Here is an 18,727-nt window from a genome sequence, read left to right as displayed (position 1 = left end):
AAGAGAGAGAGAGAGAGAAAAGGATGAATGAGAACGTGATCTGAAGAAACAAAGAGAGAGACTGAGTGATGGGAGAGTGAGAGAGAAAGAGAAAAGATGAAGAGACTGACAGAGGAAGAAAGGAAGAGAGTAAGAGAGAGAGATGGAGAGAAGTGGAGAAAGATAAATGGATGGTGAGATGCAGAAAGAAAGAAAGAAGGCCATGGGGAGGAAGGGGGGGGTGCAGAGTTGGTGGTGGCTCTCAGCAGGAGTGCAGTGGGTGGATGAAAAGGAACCAACGAACCAGAATCTCACTGAAGGAGCAGCGCTCGGCTGCGTTTAGCTACAGAATCTCTCTTTATAGCCTAATTCAGCAGATCTCTCTGCAAACGTGTTCTAATCCCTGAAAGCGCTGCAGGCTACGCTGTACTCCACCAGCACACACAGCTGCACTGCTATATTTCACAGCTCTTCACACACAGCCTGTAAACCAGCTCCCACTGTCTCCTCCATTACTGAGCGGGAGATCCAGAGATACAGAGTTAAATGGTGCGTACAGCTGCAAATGAATTCCCTATTATAAAAGTAAGAACGAATGCGGTAAAACCCTTTGAGCATATTTATTGGCTGATGTGAACGATGGCTCCAAAGGCCCTATGGAGGCTTTACAATGTAGTAAAGAATGTCTCACTGTCTTTAGTCTGAGGAAACTGGTGTGAATGTCTTCTATTGCATATATAGTGTTGTCTTGTTAAAAGGCCATTAGAACTCATTACATCATGCCCTTACTGCTTTCCTTACACGCTTGATGGTCTAGCTTGTTTGTAGCCCACGGTATTTGTTTTTTGAGGGTTTGATTTGGTTTCTGCTGCTGGATAAATTGTGATAAACTAGCAGTAATGGGGTATTTTGTTTGAGTAAATTGTTCTAAATGGAATCCTGTCATTTAGAGGAATTGGTGACTGTGAGGTGCTGCATGATTCAGGTGAATTAGGGCCAAAACACTTGCTTTATAAATGGTCCCTTATTACAAATCCTTTAACGCAGAGGCCTTGTATTTCTGCTTTAGTCTACTCTTGTTTAGCAACATCTTAATGCTGCTTATTTTGGAAGGTCAAGAATGTCATCTAAAAAGCTGAAAATGTATGGAGCAATAAGAATATATTTCCACTTCAGTCAACTTTTAGAGTTATTCTGATGCAGTGGCAAACTGTGACTATTAGCTCTAAGCTGTCAGTTTGGGACATAAATGTCAAAATTTAATTAAAACAAAGGAAGAAAGACCTATACAGAAATTCTAATTTGTGCTAGCATCCCTGTGGGATTCTACTAGTATGTTAGCACAAAGCTAGCAGTGATTTGAGTCGTTCTGCAAAAACAGTTGGGACAATAGTTAACATGCACAAATGCATTTATTAGTTCATTTATTAATTAAATAAAGTCAAGTTCTTCCACACAAGTCGCTCATCCGTGTCTTTATGGACCTTGCTTTGTGCACTGGTGCGCAGTCATGTTGGAACAGGAAGGGGCCGTCCCCAAACTCTTCCCACAAAGTTGGGAGCATGGAATTGTCCAAAATCTCTTGGTGCTGAAACATTAAGAGTTCCTTTCACTGGAACTAAGGGGCCGAGCCCAACTCCTGAAAAACAACCCCACACCATAATCCCCCCTCCGCCAAACTTTACGCTTGGCACATTGCAGTCAGAAAAGTACTGTTCTCCTTGCAACCGCCAAACTCAGCAAATTCGCTGAGCTCCTGAGAGCGACCCATTCTTTCATAAATGTTAGTAGAAGCAATCTGAAGGCCTAGGGGCTTGGGTGAGTGAATACTTTTGGCGATATAGTATGTCTCTTTATGCTATTTTAAATTAAAAACCTGTAAAATCAAATCACACTTACTGTTTTTGTTTGTTTCCTACCCAGATACCATAAAGAAAAAACCCTGATTGGACAGTTTTTATCTTCTATTTCAATTTTTAACTTTTGGTGTACAAACAGATCCTAAAATAAAAAAAGATAATAATAATAATAATGATAATAATAATAATAATAATAATAATAATGACGAAGATACACAGTGCAACCAACAAAGGCAGCTTGGAGCTTCTTTTATACAGTGATAGGAAACAGTTGCACCCAGAAAGCTTCAGTTCCATGTACTGATCCATTTTACTGACCAATGTGGACATGCATGCTCACCAATCCGTCTAGCAACAGATTTTAATGAGTTAAAGTGGACAAAGATAAAGTCTGTGAATGGAAGACTGACGAGATGTTCAGTAGGGGTTAACATCATTTGTGTGTGTGTTACCAGGTGTGGCTGTGTGGGGGCAGTGTGGAGGTTCTCCCCTGTTCCAGAATAGCCCACATTGAGCGTGCTCACAAGCCCTACACTCAAGACCTGCCAACCCATGTGCGCAGAAATGCTCTGCGAGTAGCCGAGGTGTGGATGGACGAGTTCAAGGACCACGTCTACATGGCCTGGAACATTCCACTACAGGTAAAGCAAGCCAAGCCATGAGCCTGATCATTATATTTAATATTATGTAATAACTGGATTAGCATTAGAAAGAAAGATTAGCATGCTTGTATTTTTAATTGTTGTATTAAATTCACAAGTGAAGTGTTTTTTGCAAAAACAGATATCTCAATTTTATTTTTAAAAAATTTTTTTAGAAATCATGTTTTTAAATAGTGCTTTCCAGGTAATATCAGTTAAACTGCTGCTGGGTTGTTTTGATGAAGCAAAAATGATTCAATAAAAGGCATGTACCTTAGAAAAACTGGGGGGGTTTTGTATGTTTAAATTTAGTTTTTTTGGCAAAAGCAGATAACTTCAGCGGTCATTTCATGTTTCAGCGTTAAACAAAGCCGTTTAATGGATTTGTTTCTTTTAAGTGCGGGATTTTACATTCTTTAACAAGCGGATAAAGTTCTGAACCTTGCAACAAAAACAGCCCATTAATGGGCAATCAAACATCTGTAAGATCACATTTTTTAAAATCCTAAGGCTGAATTTTAAATGGCTCACTGCTCCTTATATAATGCACTGTCAGTTATGAAATTAACTTTTACAAACAAAAAATACCTCTCCATGGATCACCACCTTATCGTGGTGGAGAGGTTTGTGTGCTTGAAGGACCCTAGGAGCTATGTTGTCTGGAGCAAAAGCTCCTGGTAGGGTCTCCCATGGCAAACTGGTCCTAGGTGACAGGCCAGACAAAGTGTGATCCATAACCACCCCTATGAGGACAACAAAGCAGGACTCGTGTACCCTGCCCGGATCAGGGTTACCGGGGCCCCACCCTGGAGCCAGGCCTGGGGGAGGGGCTCGCCAGCGAGCGTCTGGTGGCCGGGCATTCACTCATGGTGCCCGGCCGGGCCCAGCCCGAAGGAGCTACATGAGTCCCCCCTCCCATCGACCCACCACTGATGGGAGGGGCAGTAGTAGGGGTGCGGTGCATTGTGGATCGGGCAGTGTCCGAAGGCGTGGGCCTTGGCGTTCTGATCCTCGGTTGCTGAAACTGGCTTTTGGAACTTGGAACGTTACCTCACTGGCGGGGAAGGAGCCTGAGTTGGTGCGCGAGGTCGAGAGATACCGGCTAGATATAGTCGGGCTCACCTCAACACACAGCTTGGGCTCTGGGTCCAATCTCCTTGAGAGGGGCTGGACTTTTTTCTTTTCTGGAGTTGCCCATGGTGAGAGGCGGCGGGCAGGTGTGGGCTTTCTCATAGCCCCTCGACTCGGCGCCTGTATGTTGGGGTTTTCCCCGGTGGACGAGAGGGTAGCTTCCCTACGCCTTCGGGTTGGGGAACGGGTCCTGACTGTTGTCTGTGCTTATGCACCGAACAGCAGTTCAGAATACCCAGCCTTCATAGAGTCCTTGGAAGGGGTGCTTGAAAGTGCTCCTCCTGGAGACTCGATTGTCCTACTGGGGGACTTCAACGCTCACGTGGGCAATGACAGTAAGACCTGGAGGGGTGTGATTGGGAGGAATGGCCTCTCTGATCTGAACCCGAGTGGTGTTCAGTTTTTGGACTTCTGTGCAAACCACAGTTTGTCCATAACGAACACCATGTTTGAACACAAGGATGTCCATAAGTGCACATGGCACCAGGACACCCTAGGCCGCAGTTCAATGATTGACTTTGTAGTCGTGTCAGCGGACTTGCGGCCATGTGTACTGGACACTCGGGTAAAGAGAGGAGCTGAGCTGTCAACTGATCACCACCTGGTGGTGAGTTGGATCAGGTGGTGGGGGAAGATGCCAGTCAGACCAGGCAAACCCAAACGTATAGTGAGGGTTTGCTGGGAACGTCTGGCAGAAGAACCTGTCAGATTGATCTTCAACTCACACCTCCGTCAGAACTTTGACCAGATATCGGGGGAGGTGAGGGACATTGACTCAGAATGGGCCATGTTCCGCTCCTCCATTGTTGAAGCGGCTGACTGTAGCTGTGGTCGCAAGGTAGTTGGTGCCTGTCGGGGCGGTAATCCTCGAACCCGGTGGTGGACACCCCAGGTGAGAGATGCCGTCAAGCTGAAGAAGGAGTCCTACCGGACATGGTTGGCCTGTAGGTCACCAGAGGCAGCTGGCAGGTATCGACAGGCCAAGCGATCTGCGGCTTCAGTCGTTGCCAAGGCAAAAACCCGGGTGTGGGAAGAGTTCGGTGAGGCCTTGGAAAGTGACTTTAAGTCGGCTCCAAAAAGATTCTGGCAAACCGTCAGGCGACTCAGAAGGGGAAAGCAGTGTGCCACTAGCACTGTATATAGTGGAGATGGTGTGCTGCTGACTTCGACTGAAGACGTCATTGGGCGGTGGAAGGAATACTTTGAGGACCTTCTCAATCCCACCGACACGTTCTCCAGTGAGGAGGCAGAGTCTGGGGACACGGGAATAGGCTTGTCCATTACTGAGGCCGAAGTCGCTAAGGTAGTTAAAAAGCTCCTTGGCGGCAGGGCTGCAGGGGTGGATGAGATCCGTCCCGAGTTCCTCAAGGCTCTGGATGTTGTGGGGCTGTCTTGGCTGACACGCCTTTTCAACATTGCGTGGACATCGGGGGTGGTGCCACTTGATTGGCAGACTGGGGTGGTGGTGCCTCTTTTTAAAAAGGGGGACCGGAGGGTGTGTTCCAACTACAGGGGAATCACACTCCTCAGCCTCCCTGGTAAGGTCTATGCAAGGGTACTGGAGAAGAGAGTCCGGCTTATAGTCGAACCTCAGATCCAGGAGGAGCAGTGCGGGTTCCGCCCTGGTCGTGGAACACTGGACCAACTCTTTACCCTCTCCAGGATTCTCGAGGGTTCATGGGAGTTTGCCCAACCAGTCCACATGTGCTTTGTGGATTTGGAGAAAGCATTCGACTGTGTTCCCCGGGGTATTCTGTGGGAGGTGCTTCGGGAGTACGGGGTACATGGCTCTTTGCTACGAGCCATTCAGGCCCTGTACAAACAAAGCAGGAGCTTGGTTCGCATGGCCGGCAGTAAGTCAGACTTTTTCCCAGTGAGAGTTGGACTCCGTCAGGGCTGCCCTTTGTCACCGATTCTATTCATAATTTTTATGGATAGAATTTCTAGGCGCAGTCAGGGGATGGAGGGTGTCTGGTTTGGTGACCTCAGGGTCACATCGCTGCTGTTCGCAGATGATGTGGTCCTATTGGGGACATCAGGCCGTGAACTTCAGCTTTCACTGGATCGGTTTGCAGCCGAGTGTGAAGCGGCCGGGATGAGGATCAGTACCTCCAAATCCGAGGCCATGGTTCTCACGCGGGAAAGGGTGGAGAGCCCTCTCTGGGTCGGGGATGAGCTCTTGCCTCAAGTGGAGGAGTTTAAGTATCTCGGGGTCTTGTTCACGAGTGATGGTACAAGGGAGCGGGAGATTGACAGGCGGATTGGTGCTGGGTCAGCAGTGATGCGGGCTCTTTACCGGTCTGTTGTGGTAAAGAAAGAGCTGAGCCATAAGGCAAGGCTCTCGATTTACTGGTCGATCTATGTTCCCACCCTCACCTATGGTCATGAGCTTTGGGTAATGACCGAAAGAACGAGATCGCGAATACAAGCGGCTGAAATGAGTTTCCTCCGCAGGGTGGCTGGACTCTCCCTTAGAGATAGGGTGAGAAGTTCGGTCATCCGAGAGGGACTCGGAGTAGAGCCGCTGCTTCTTCACGTCGAGAGGAGCCAGTTGAGGTGGTTCGGGCATCTTGTTAGGATGCCTCCTGGACGCCTCCCTTGGGAGGTGTCACAGGCAAGTCCACCGGGGAGGAGACCCCGGGGAAGACCCAGGACACGCTGGCGTGACTATATCGCCCAGCTGGCCTGGGAGCGCCTCGGAATCCCTCCCAGGGAGCTAGTGGAAGTGGCTGGGGAAAGGGAGGTCTGGGCTTCATTGCTCAGGATGCTGCCCCCGCGACCCGAACCCCGGAGAAGCGGAAGATGATGGATGGATGGATGGATGGACAAACAAAAAATATTGTATATTATAATGTCCAGTATGGAGTTGTGCACATATGGCTGAATCCAAAGTGTTTGTGTGTTAGACACACTGTGCTCTGTTTAGATGCAATAGCCATTACTTTAAGACCTACATAGTGCACTTTGTAGGGAGAAGGCAGTCAATAGAGATTCAGCCTAAAACAGATCCCATCCATTTTACGTCGCCTAACCTGAATACTGCACGCTGATTGGCTGAATGGATTTACCGGGCTTTCACTAAGAACAGCACTGGCATTTCTGACCATTTCTGCTGTGAAATCTGAATCTGCAACGCCTTGACAATGGACGATAACAGCTTTTGAGACAGGCAACTCATTTTTTTTGAGATCACATTTTTTCTTCATTGCAAATGAGCTCTTCAAGTTATGTATATATAAGCAACAAATATCAAGCACCCAGATTGAGGTTCTTGTTATGTGGGAGGGTCAGATTATGTTATTAACCCTTAGAAGTTTTTATTTGTTGAGTTTTAGTATTTTGCTATAATGTTTGTGTAAACATATAATGACATAATTACATAGTTACATGATTAATAACTTTAATTTACTCTGTATTGACAGGTCTGAGACTGCACTTCTGACTTTTTCCATTTAGTTTGATGTCGATGTCACAAACACGGCAAAAATGTAAAGGATTTTTTTTCCTCTCCAAAAAAAACAAGACTGTGCACACAATGAAAACAAAAACATCAATGTTACCTTTTCTGCTTACAAGCCAAAATGTATATGCAGAATCTCAGTGAACTATGTTCACTGAGTGAGATATAAATTCATGTAAAATTTAGGGCTGTCACAATGATTGCCCTAATAACATGTTAATGCAGTTAAAAAGGAAAAAACACTGTTAATGTGTATTCATAGTTTGACCATTAAGACCATCCATCATAGTGCAGGCTGAAGCCAAGCTACAGTACGCTTTATGTTGCTCTGATAGAATCCGTGATGCCCTCTCATTCAAATATAGCTGAATGGCATTTAAAGCAATGCCTTCAGCAAACTACTCTGGTCAGTGTTTGTGTGAGACCTGGTTAAATCAGCCATTTGCAAAATACCAAAAGCAACAGTAAAGTGCAGCTCCAGTTCCCCTCAAAGCCTCCACTGTAACAAGAACTCTGTATGTATGAGAGCAAGAGGCTACAATCACAAGTCAAGTTCTGATGAAGCCCACCTATTTAGCTATGCGCTGCTTTTTAAATGCAGAAAACATTTCAATAGTGTTGATTTAATTTGATTACCAGCCGCACAATATTGAGGAATGGTTTGTATGCAATCCATACAATCTCATAACTTCAGTTCAGAAGCGTTCAGAAATAACAACAAACATTGAATGATGTTCCTGTGTTGAAAAATGACTGCATTTTTTTGTGCATAAAAAGGATGAATCCATTACAAACTATTCAAGCAAAATCTCCTTAGAACTCCATTCATTTTGGACTCGCTCAGGAATGCGCTCTAGTGTCTGACAAACCCAGAAGACATTATTGAGTGGCAGTTCTCTGGTTATGAACGCAGTTACCACCTCTAAAACTGACCATAAGTGTCCTGGAGGTCAGACAATTCACCGAGTTGAGCTATTGCACTCAGATCGTGATGCTGCATTCATCACGATCGGAGAGCTGACATAATTCACATGTTCATAAACGCTGTATGTGTGTAGGACTCGGGGATCGATATCGGAGATATCAGAGAGAGAAAGCTCCTGAGGCAGCGCTTGCACTGTAAGCCCTTTCGCTGGTTCCTACACAACATTTACTCGGAAATGAGAACATACGCCGACACCATCGCCTATGGCACGGTCAGTATGCTCTTTCATGTCTCCTAGCAGCAAATTGATTTGTTATATAAGTTGACAGTAAGAGACGTTTCTGCTCTTCAGAAGAGTTCTTTTCTTTTCCAGAAGGCTATTAGAAACCTTAGGCTCAATTAGTCGAATGCAGTGCCGGATAAATGTACTTTTCTAATGGTGAATAATAAAGCATTTGTATTAAATATTATAGTCCTGTCTCAAGGCAAGCTCTATTAACATTTGTAATTCTTCCATTTGTTACAATCCTAGGCTGGCAGAGAACTTTGCTAATTGCCATTCTTTTGTGGAATGCCATAATTAACAGCTCCATTGTGAGGACAAAGCCAAGTTGAGCTCCAGGGCTTTCTGGATAGCATATTGGCCATTAGCAGGCAGAGCGAGAGAGAAATGCTTTCTGAATTCGTAATATGTCTCTTTCTCTGTGTTTTTTGTGGAAAAGAAATTGGCCTGATCTCTTGGCTCTGACTGTGTGTGTGTGTGTGTTTGCATAGCTGAAGAATGGCTTGCGGTCGGATCTGTGCGTGGATCAGGGACCAGACACAGACAACATCCCCATCCTGTACCTCTGCCATGGCATGACGCCGCAGGTTAGTGCTTAGTCTCCTCCATATGACCATATACTGATCAGCCAACAGGGACACAGAAATATATCAACTACAGTAATAGAACAATCTGATACAGATATATGTATAAATCAGGGTGGCAGTAATGGGGGTACTAAGGGATCTGAGCCTTCTTATTCGGAACCCAGGTTTCTGGATGAACCCAAAGGCCTTTCCACCTTAATTTGTTAACTGTCACCCAATTTTTGCCCTATGGCATACTCAAAGTAAAAGGGGCACTATTCCCACATTTGGGCTGCAGTCATGATCTTGGTCTCATTTTAAAAGTAACACTCAAGTTTTTTTCCCCAACTGTCAGAATAAATGCATTAATTACTTGCACACAGTATCAGGATAGAACGGAGTTCATTTCTGCCTGACTTACATCTCTACACTGATCTGATTCTTACATGTTTTAGATTATGATGTCTCTGTAAATAACAGCAATGCTTTGAAGGTAAGGGCCCACATTTTTGCTTGTGTTTGCTCATTTCGTGCTTATATTGCAAATGTGATGATTGTTACTGCTGTAAATAATGGATAAAATGGTTTGTAGGAATTGAATCCTGAGATTTCAAGCTTTCTAATGGTATATTGCATCATATTGCTGGATGAGTTGATGCAGAAACATGATGTTTAAAAAGTGAAAGTGAAAGTGAAGTGAACGCTTCTGTAGAAGTCTCTGGGTACAGGTACAGGGATCTAGATGGAGTTAAGCAAATGAAAGTGACCACCAAAGCTATCCTGAGGTCATCACAAAGTTTACACAGCTGCATGCCACCATCAGTCTCATAGCAACACGGTTTTACACCTCAATAAGCCACAGAATGCCACAATATTTTGTGCAACATGTGAAAACAACATTACCTTGCTTGACTGTTTCTGTAGACTTTGGGACCTTTGCTGAGATGTGCGTGGTATAGTGTATATTGGTTGGTATGGTGTACTGGGTAACACCTCTGCCTTCCATGCTGTAGACTGGGGTTCAATTCCTGCCTGGGTAAGCACCCTCCACTATACTAATAACAGTCCTTGGGCATTTTTTCCCCAAATAGGATGCTTTACCACAGAGTAAGTAAGGCTTTTGAAAATGTTGGAAAACATTGACTAATACTTCTTCCAAGTAACCATCACCATTGTTCACAGTAGCTAGTAACAGTAACAGTATGACAAAATGAAAGAACAAACGATATGTCGTGCAGCTTTACTGCAACATCATTTGTTGGCCAGTATTGTGATATTAGCCATTGTCTGCAGTATGCAAAGAAGCCCTGTAATAAATTATCAATTTGTCCCTCATATAACAAAAAATAAACAAAATTGTGTAAAATCAGTGGTGAAGTACACAAATCATGTACTTCAGTTAAAGTAGAGAGACTCAAGGTAAAAGTAGAAGTTCCTCCCTTTAGACCTCTACTTAAGTAAAAGTACAGAAGTATTTGCCCTCAAATGTACTTAAGTATTGAAAGTAAAAGTACTAAAAGATGAATTAGTATAAGTCAACTTAGTTACAAGCTTAAGTTTAATAAAAATTAGCTTTAAGGTTCACAAATGAGTTTCCTTTACTGTATTGCATCTGTAGGTCTCTGTTCATAAACATAAACTAGCAGAAACCAATTTACTATAAAATATAATGTTTGTATAAATTCAGAAAAAAGATGCGTCAGTCACGACTGCATGTGTGTACGTTTCTGTATTGTGGTCTATTTACACAAAGTTAGGTTAGTTCCCTTATTAATGTTTATAACTTTATGCTGCTGCACTGACGTTGAACCGTGTGGTTGCACTGGGTCGATATGTCCAACAGGTCAAAACAAGCTCTAAACAAAGTGACCGCTGTGCCCTGATTCTTGCTTTGCACTTCTTTCGTTTTGACATGCTATGTTTTTATACACACATAAACAAAAAGGAACAAAGTAAAAAGTTAGACTTTGAAATGTAGTGGAGTGAAAGTAAAAAGTCGCCCAAAATGGAAAAACTTACAGATACACAAGTACAGATACACAAGAAAACTACTTAAGTACAGTAACAAATTACATTTACTTAGTTACTGTCCACCACTGTGAAAAATAATGCATGTCACTGCATTTATTTTTAATATGATGCACTATTACAGTTGAGCATGTAGTAATATAATAGCAGTGTTTTTTTTTCTTCATAGCATGCAGTTTTGTGCTTCTTTGAGATTTCTGACCTCCTTTTGTCTACACCTTGTTTTATTCAAATGACTTAAACTCCAAAAGGTGCACAGCTGCATGTAACTGTAATACCAGTCTACATTGTTGCTGATTCTGCTACATATTAAAATGCACCATATCCCATTATCAGCCAGAAAGTCACCACTAAAGTCTCATAATCAAGCCTTTGTGTGTAGATCATATTTGAATATTATATTTGAATTGAACTACCTTTGTAATGCTTACAGCCACTTCATACATTCAGTCAGCCTAATCTTCATACAGCCTGATTCTGCACAACTGGAGTTGCATGCACCGATGGTCAGATGCTTCCACACTAATTTAATAGGAATACATTATACCACAGCTCTGCACTGCCCTGCACTTGTCTCAGCTGTCAGCTTGCTAGCTATTTTAAGTGTCGCCGTATAGAAATACTCTGTTAAGATTGAATGGGGCTGTGACAGCCAAAGTACATGTCAATTAAAAAGAGCACAGTAAAGTCATCAGAGTAAAATTAAACTCTAACGTCTGAACCTGAAAGAACTCAGCTCAGCCTGCAGCTCTGTCACTTTCACTGAGTCTTTTTTATTGTTTGGAGTGATTACAGAAAATGCCAAGCTGGCAAATACAGCAGTGCACATATATACTGGCTGTCTTCACTGCAGGCCATTATGCACAAACTGCCGCCATTGCCTGCCTCTAGAGAAGGTGTAGCTGTGTTTTATTTTAAATGCCATGCAGAAAAATGTCTCTCTCAGTGTGGTAGCATTTCCTGAATTTCAGTTTGCACAATTAGGGCATGGTTTCAGAAGCTTTAACTGAATAAAACACTAGAAAGAAAGCAAGGCAAGTTTATTTACGTAGCAACTTTCAAACACTGCTGTCATTCAAAGTGCTTTACAAATGAGAAAATACAGTTGTTTAAAAAAAGTGAAGTGAATGCAAATAGAAAAAACATAATTAAATACATTAAAAACATAATTAAAGCATGATTAAAATAATACACTTAAAAGAGAAAATCAGTCAATTCAAATTAGAAATTAGATTAGTTAAATAATCAAATAAAAAATTTAGATTAGGATATAACGTGCTATTACAGAGAAAACAGGCATAATTATCTTATTAAATAGGAAATGTTATTTCATGATGAGAGATGCAGTACTGTGCAAACAGAACAAATATTAGAATATTCGAATAAATGGGCAACATTCAAATAAAAACGGTAATACATTGTGATTTTGTGAGTTTGTTTGCATTTTCCATTTCCAGATATCTTCCCAAGGAGCATATTAAACAAAAAAAATCACACAGATGCATGAATAACTCAATGTGATATCATTTTTTCAGTATTTATTGTGTTTACTCTGTCTTTATTGCAGCTTCCGCTCTTTTCACAAGGCTTGTTTTCAGTTTTTCAGTTTCAAGAAATCTGCAGGGATATTTTTCCACAGATCAAAGTTCAGTCTTAGAAGTTCTAAATGCTTCTTATGATCCACATAATCCCAAACACATGACGTTCAGGTCTGGATTCTGGGTGTGGTCAGTAACATTTGTGTGGTTTCATGTACTGACAGTGTTGGACAGTAACTAAGTAAATGTAATTCATTACTGTATTTAAGTAGTTTTTTCATGTATCTGTACTTTACTGAAGTTTTTCCATTATTGGTGACTTTTTAATTTCACTCCACTACATTTCAAAGTCTAATATTTTACTTTTTATTCCGCTACATTTTGAGATCTGTCATTCCTTTTGGTTTCTGTGTGTATAAAAATGTAAAATATAAAAAGGAAAGAAGAGTAAAGCAAGAACACCAATCAGGGCACAGCGGTCACTTTGTTTTGAGCTTGTTTTGACCGGTTGGTCATACCGACCCAGCGCAGCACACGGTTCAACGTCAGTGCAGCAGCATAAAAGTTTGGGAGAGTCTGTTCAACATAAACGATGAACTAACCTAACTTTGTGTAAATAGAGCACAATATAGAAATATGTCCACATGCAGTCGTGACTGACGCAGCTTTTTTCTGAATTTCTACAAAAACCATTTCATTTTATAGTAAATTAGTTTGAGCTGGTTTGTTTATGAACAGAGACCTACAGATCAACATAGTAAAGGAAGCCTTAAACTCAGAATCACAAAAGTTAAGTTTTTATTAAACTTAAACTTGGAACTAAGTTGCAAATAAATCTTAAACTGAAACTTTGCTTGTTATTTCAGGGCCACTCGGTTCTACCTGATGGAAACCTTCAGTGTTTGGTCCTTATGATCATTTTAATAGACATCATCACTAATTAATGACATTCTATTAAAAGACGCTGGAGGACTTTCACCTGAAATGAGTTCATGAAGCGGGTCTTTTTGCAAAAACACTAATAGGACATTAGTCATAATTATTTATATTAGTCATAATCTTTTAGTACTTTTGGTACTAAAGTACATTTGAAGGCAAATACTTTAGTACTTTTACTCAAGTCGAGGTCTAAAGGAAGGAACTTCTACTTTTACTGGAGTAATATTTTACCTTGGGTGTCTCTACTTTAACTCAAGTACATGATTTGTGTACTTCGTCCACCTCTGTGCACTGAAGAGTCATTGTTCATTGTTTCATGGCCATTTCCTAACCTTTCTTCATGTTTTACCCTGCGTTCACCCCAGCGATGACACAACAAAGCGGCCACAGGTCATTTAATTTCTATGAGAGCTGGCAATTTCTGGCAACAGGAGACGGCACGAATGTTGGTGATGTGAAGTGGGCGAAGTCTGGGTTGAGCAAAGTTTGACTTTATGCAAGTGAGCAAAGCAATGTGATGACTACCAAAAGGAATTGAGCAGCGTATTATGTGCGTTATCTCTAACGCCACTATATAACGGTATGCTCCTTTTTTGGTTCCTAGATAATTGTTCCTACTAGAGATGGAATAATGGCGGTGTTACTTTCGCCACAAATGGGTAGTAATCACAAAGATCAAACACTTTTCCTCATATTAAATGAAAATAAGTACATAAGTGAGCAGGATTTTTTATTTTTAGCGGGAGTGCATCTGATTTTTGCTTGGTGTCAGTGACACCATGCTGAACAACGTCAGTTCGAGTTCAGAAATGCCCACAGGTGATGAGCGACCAGCGATTTGGACGACAAGAGGCAAAAGTCGCTGCCGGTTTGAACGCAGAGTAAGACTTGCTACTATGCCTTTAAGACTGATACCTGTAAATGAGCTGTGCACTGTGCATTAGCTTGGGGCTAAACTGTAGGATGAATAGGCTAAAATATGTAAATACACTTGTGTTTGTAACATCACAGAAACAGTGAATTAAACCAGGCTGTTTGTGCAGCTCAGTTTCCATGTAAGGACTGTATGGACTGGGAAGTAAATAATGTATATTTTAAACTTTAACAAGAATTACATACTAAACTTTTTTTACTTCAAAAAAAGTGGGGAAAATTCAGCCTTTTAAGACTTTTGCACAGTATTGAGCCCTTCAAGACAGCTGCGCAATATGTACTGCCCTGGTTCTTATTAAGAAATCACACTCAATTTACAATGTAAAAATGTTCACTGTATGTCAAATACAAGAAAGACATTAATTAAGTGTATATTGATATGTAGATATATATATATGTGTCTCGTCATCACCCTCCTGGTAATGGACTGTCTGTCACTGGCAGCCTACTTACACCAACAATATGAAGTTATGACTCAGCTATTACTTTTATGAAAAAATATTAACTGGAAGGCACTTCTAACTTTTTTTCCTCATTGTGGAGACTTTTATGTGAATTCTCAGCCTGCTTTATCTCTCCACAATCTGCTGGGCTTGCACTTCTGTGTGTTCCCTCCCCTTCACAAATGATTGCAATGTTTCACGGAGATATATGGGACAGTTTTTTCTGTCGTAAAGAAAAAGAAACCCTGCTTTATTTCGAATCCATAAAACTGGCTCATTATTTTCCTGCGAAGCCCGCTGCCCTCGTGCTGCTGGATAGATCACGCTGCTTCTACACTGGTTCTACAGCAGCAGAAGCGCATGGGGGAATACAGCTGAAACTGCAGCGTTTGGCCCAGAGTTTTCAGCTGCCAGTGCTAGTAGCACTTTCCCCCAGAGGGAGATGAGGATATATTGCAGAATCCGAGCTGACAGTGATGCTTATAGATGATAAGTTGGAGGCAGGTTCCAGGAGCGTTTCCATGGTAATGACACTCAATAAAGATGGATGCCTTGGACCATAACCAGGGCTGATTGTATACTCTCTATACTACCAGGGAGAGAGAGAGAGGTAGAGAGAGGAAGGACAGAGAAAGATGGAAAAAGAGTAGGAGGAGAGAGAGGGGGGGGGTAGAGAGAGAGAGAGAGAGAGAGAGAGAGAGAGAAGGGGAGAGAGAGGGGTAGAGAGAGAGAGGGGGGGGGGAGAGAGGGGTAGAGAGAGAGAGAGGGGTAGAGAGAGAGAGAGTGAGAGGGGTAGAGAGAGAGAGGTAGAGGGAGAGAGAGAGGGGTAGAGAGAGGAAGGACAGAGAAAGATAGAAAAAGAGTAGGAGGGGAGAGAGAGAGAAGCAGAAAGGAGAGGAAGAGAGCAAGGAGAGAGAGGGAGGTAGAGAAGGGTAGAGAGAGAGAGGGGTAGGGAGAGGGGTAGAGAGAGAGAGGGGTAGGGAGAGAGGTAGAGAGAGAGGTAGAGGTAGAGAGAGAGGGAGGTAGAGAGGCGTAGGGAGAGGGGTAGGGAGAGAGAGAGGGGTAGAGAGGAAGGACAGAGAAAGATAGAAAAAGAGTAGGAGAGGAGAGAGAGAGAGAGAGAGAGAGAAGCAGAAAGGAGAGGAAGAGAGCAAGGAGTGATAGACAGAGAAGAGGGGTAGAGAGAGAGAGAGGGGTAGAGAGAGGAAGGACAGAGAAAGATAGAAAAAGAGTAGGAGAGGAGAGAGAGAGAGAGAAGCAGAAAGGAGAGGAAGAGAGCAAGGAGTGAGAGACAGAAGAGAGGTAGAGAGAGAGGTAGAGAGAGGACGGACAGAAAGATAGAAGAGAGTAAAAGAGAAACAGCAGTAGAGATTGAGAGAGAGAGGAGATGGGGGGAAAAAGAGACAGTAAAAGAGAGAGAAACAGTGAAAGACAAGTGGGGAAGAGAGAAAGACAGGAAAACAAGAAAGAGATGTAGAGAGGATTAGTCGGAGGGTAGAAGACCAAAAAAGAGGGAAAAAATGGGAGAGATAGGAAGAGTAAAAGTGAAAAAGAAGCTAAGAAAGATATTAGAGCGACAGAAAGGAAAGAGGATGAGGAGGAGGGAGGGAAAGAGAAAAGATGGAGAGAGACAATGAGGGTTGGAGAGAAGGAAAACAGGAGAGAGAGAGCAAGAGTGAAAAATTAAGGGGTGGGAGAGGGAGAGGGAGAGAAATCGTCATAGTGAGTGTGTTTAGTTTAAACAGTGTTTAGTCAGCAGAGATGTTCACTTCTCACAGCTGCTGATTTCTTGTCTAATCCTGCGCACTTACAGCGTTTTGGAGCAGACAAGTTGGTGCCAAGTGATAAATTACAATATTTCTAGTAACTGTGTCCAGACAGCATCCAGCCTTTGCAAAAACGAAGTTAGAAATACTGTAGTTCATTATATCGCTGTTGTTGGAATAAAACTTTGTATCTCCAAAATTATAACTTTATAGGAAAAGGAAAAAACATACTTTACTTTTAATGTAACTCAATGGAACCAGATGTTTTTCCAAGTCATTTTGGGCCTTTTCTTTCAGTCCATTTATCATCACATTTAGCCAATGTAAAGGGAAACAGGCAAATTCAAATAGTCAAAAACTAAAAAACAACAAAAATGGAGATACAAGGTTTGTCCCAACAGCAGCAATTAGCTACACTATGGAATGAATGTATGTTTTCACTTGTTGTACATTTATCTTGCAGATAATTATATTAAAATTAAGTTATGCATGTACAACCGCACAGCATTTAAGTAATAAATGGGGAGCTGATTCTACGTCTCAACAATCAGTGTGTCTCAACAATCCAGGGGCAGTCGTGGGCTGGAGGTTAGGGAACTGGCCTTGTGGCTGGAAGGTTGTCTGTTTGATCCCCAGTGCCGACAGTCCATGACCTGAGGTGTCCTTGAGCAAGACACCTAACCCCCAATTGCTCCCCGGGCGCTGTGGATAGGGCTGTGTGCTCACTGCCCCCTAGTGTGTTCACTACTGTGTATGTGGTGTTTCACTTCATGGATGGGTTAAATGCGGAGGTGAAGTTTCCCTTTAAAGCATTAAAGTGTCGCTTAAACTTAAATGATGAACAGGGATGTAAAAGCTTCCCTACTAACTGAAAAAGCTGTAGAACATCAAGATGAAGTTCCAATGAATGTAATAATCCAGAATTCCTTGTTTCTTTAATGTGATCAAATTCTGAGGCAGGTAAGTTGATAATGATTATAAACGGAAAATTACTGGACATTATTATTTAGAAATTTCTCAATGATATACTTGACATATTTAATGAAACATCTATCATTTTGTGCAGGATTTTTCTATTTTTGTTTATAAAATTTCAAATATTATTAATATGAAGCAATTCCAGACCTTTGAACAGTAGCATGCTGAGCCAGCTACACACGTTTGCTTCTCCATGTACAGAAGCATTAGTATTTGTGTTTCTGAGCTGTACATGGTACCGCATGTTCTCACATTCAAGAGATTTAGTATGGATTTAGCTTTCTCCACACTCAGCACATGATGTTGATTGATTTATTTATTTTTATGTTCCTTTCTTGCTGACTTTGCTCTGGCTTTGGTTGCAGAATTTGCACATATTTTGTGCCAAAACGGAACGTGAACAGCATTCATCTCTGCTGTCGGTGGATAGTGATCTATCCAAGGCCGCATTATCCTCCCATATAGTAGCAGAGAAGCTCTGAAGCACTGAGCACTAATCCTCTACCTGAGGCAACAAAACAAACCGCTCACGCCGCGCTGTTTGCCTCATTTAATTCTCTTTTACTTCTTTGCACTTTCTTTTACTCCTTACTGTTTGTCAAAAAGCCCAGAAAGATGAGAACTTCTCATAATGATGACTCTGCATACAGTTCTATGCACAAGCCTCAGGCAGCCATGAACATGGTTCAAAACTGTTTGCTCTGTTTACTCAAGGACTGTTTTTGACACTAAAAAACACAGTATAACTTGTGAATAAAATAGGGCTTAAACACTTTTCGTGTAGCTAATAGCAATTAATTGGCCCTAAAGCCCATTTTTTTTACATTTAAAAAGCAGTGCACTATGTCCTAACTGAATGAATGGACAAAATAAGCTTCATCTGAATGCATGTATAATTCACTACTGGAGCTTCACTTTGCTTTTGCATTCGTTAGTTTGCTGCTTATTGATTTATTCATAGTTGTCCCATGAACACACTTTAAAAACCATAAAAAGCTGTATTTGAATGGCTGAAAAAATGTCGCTAATAGTTTATTGCATTATTAACATGTTAAGTTATTAATGTGGAGTTAATAAGAGCACAAAACAAATACAAATAAACATAAATACAATAAAAATTGACAATATTTATGTTACAAGGTCAGCACAGATCACATGCAACCAGACAAGGTTGAAATTTGCTTGATAGTTTGGTAGTGTTACAAAGAGCAGTCGTAACAGGCTAGGGTCAGTAAGAGAGAACAGCATAACCAAAACA

The 18,727-nt window shown here is 41.9% G+C and overlaps 1 protein-coding gene across 1 annotated transcript in view; it reads left to right on the top strand.

Moving 5' to 3' along the window:
• Positions 1-18,727, top strand: part of galnt18a (UDP-N-acetyl-alpha-D-galactosamine:polypeptide N-acetylgalactosaminyltransferase 18a) — a 123,968-nt gene that overhangs the window by 90,007 nt on the left and 15,234 nt on the right. Inside the window, exons 7-9 of the mRNA XM_017717674.2 lie at positions 2,294-2,479; positions 8,129-8,266; positions 8,770-8,865. Coding sequence (XP_017573163.1) covers positions 2,294-2,479; positions 8,129-8,266; positions 8,770-8,865 — 420 coding nt within the window. The remainder of the gene's footprint in view (positions 1-2,293; positions 2,480-8,128; positions 8,267-8,769; positions 8,866-18,727) is intronic.

This window comes from Pygocentrus nattereri, chromosome 8, assembly GCF_015220715.1.
Source record: "Pygocentrus nattereri isolate fPygNat1 chromosome 8, fPygNat1.pri, whole genome shotgun sequence".
NCBI classification, from domain to species: domain Eukaryota; kingdom Metazoa; phylum Chordata; class Actinopteri; order Characiformes; family Serrasalmidae; genus Pygocentrus; species Pygocentrus nattereri.
This window is presented reverse-complemented; position numbering and strand designations above follow the sequence as displayed.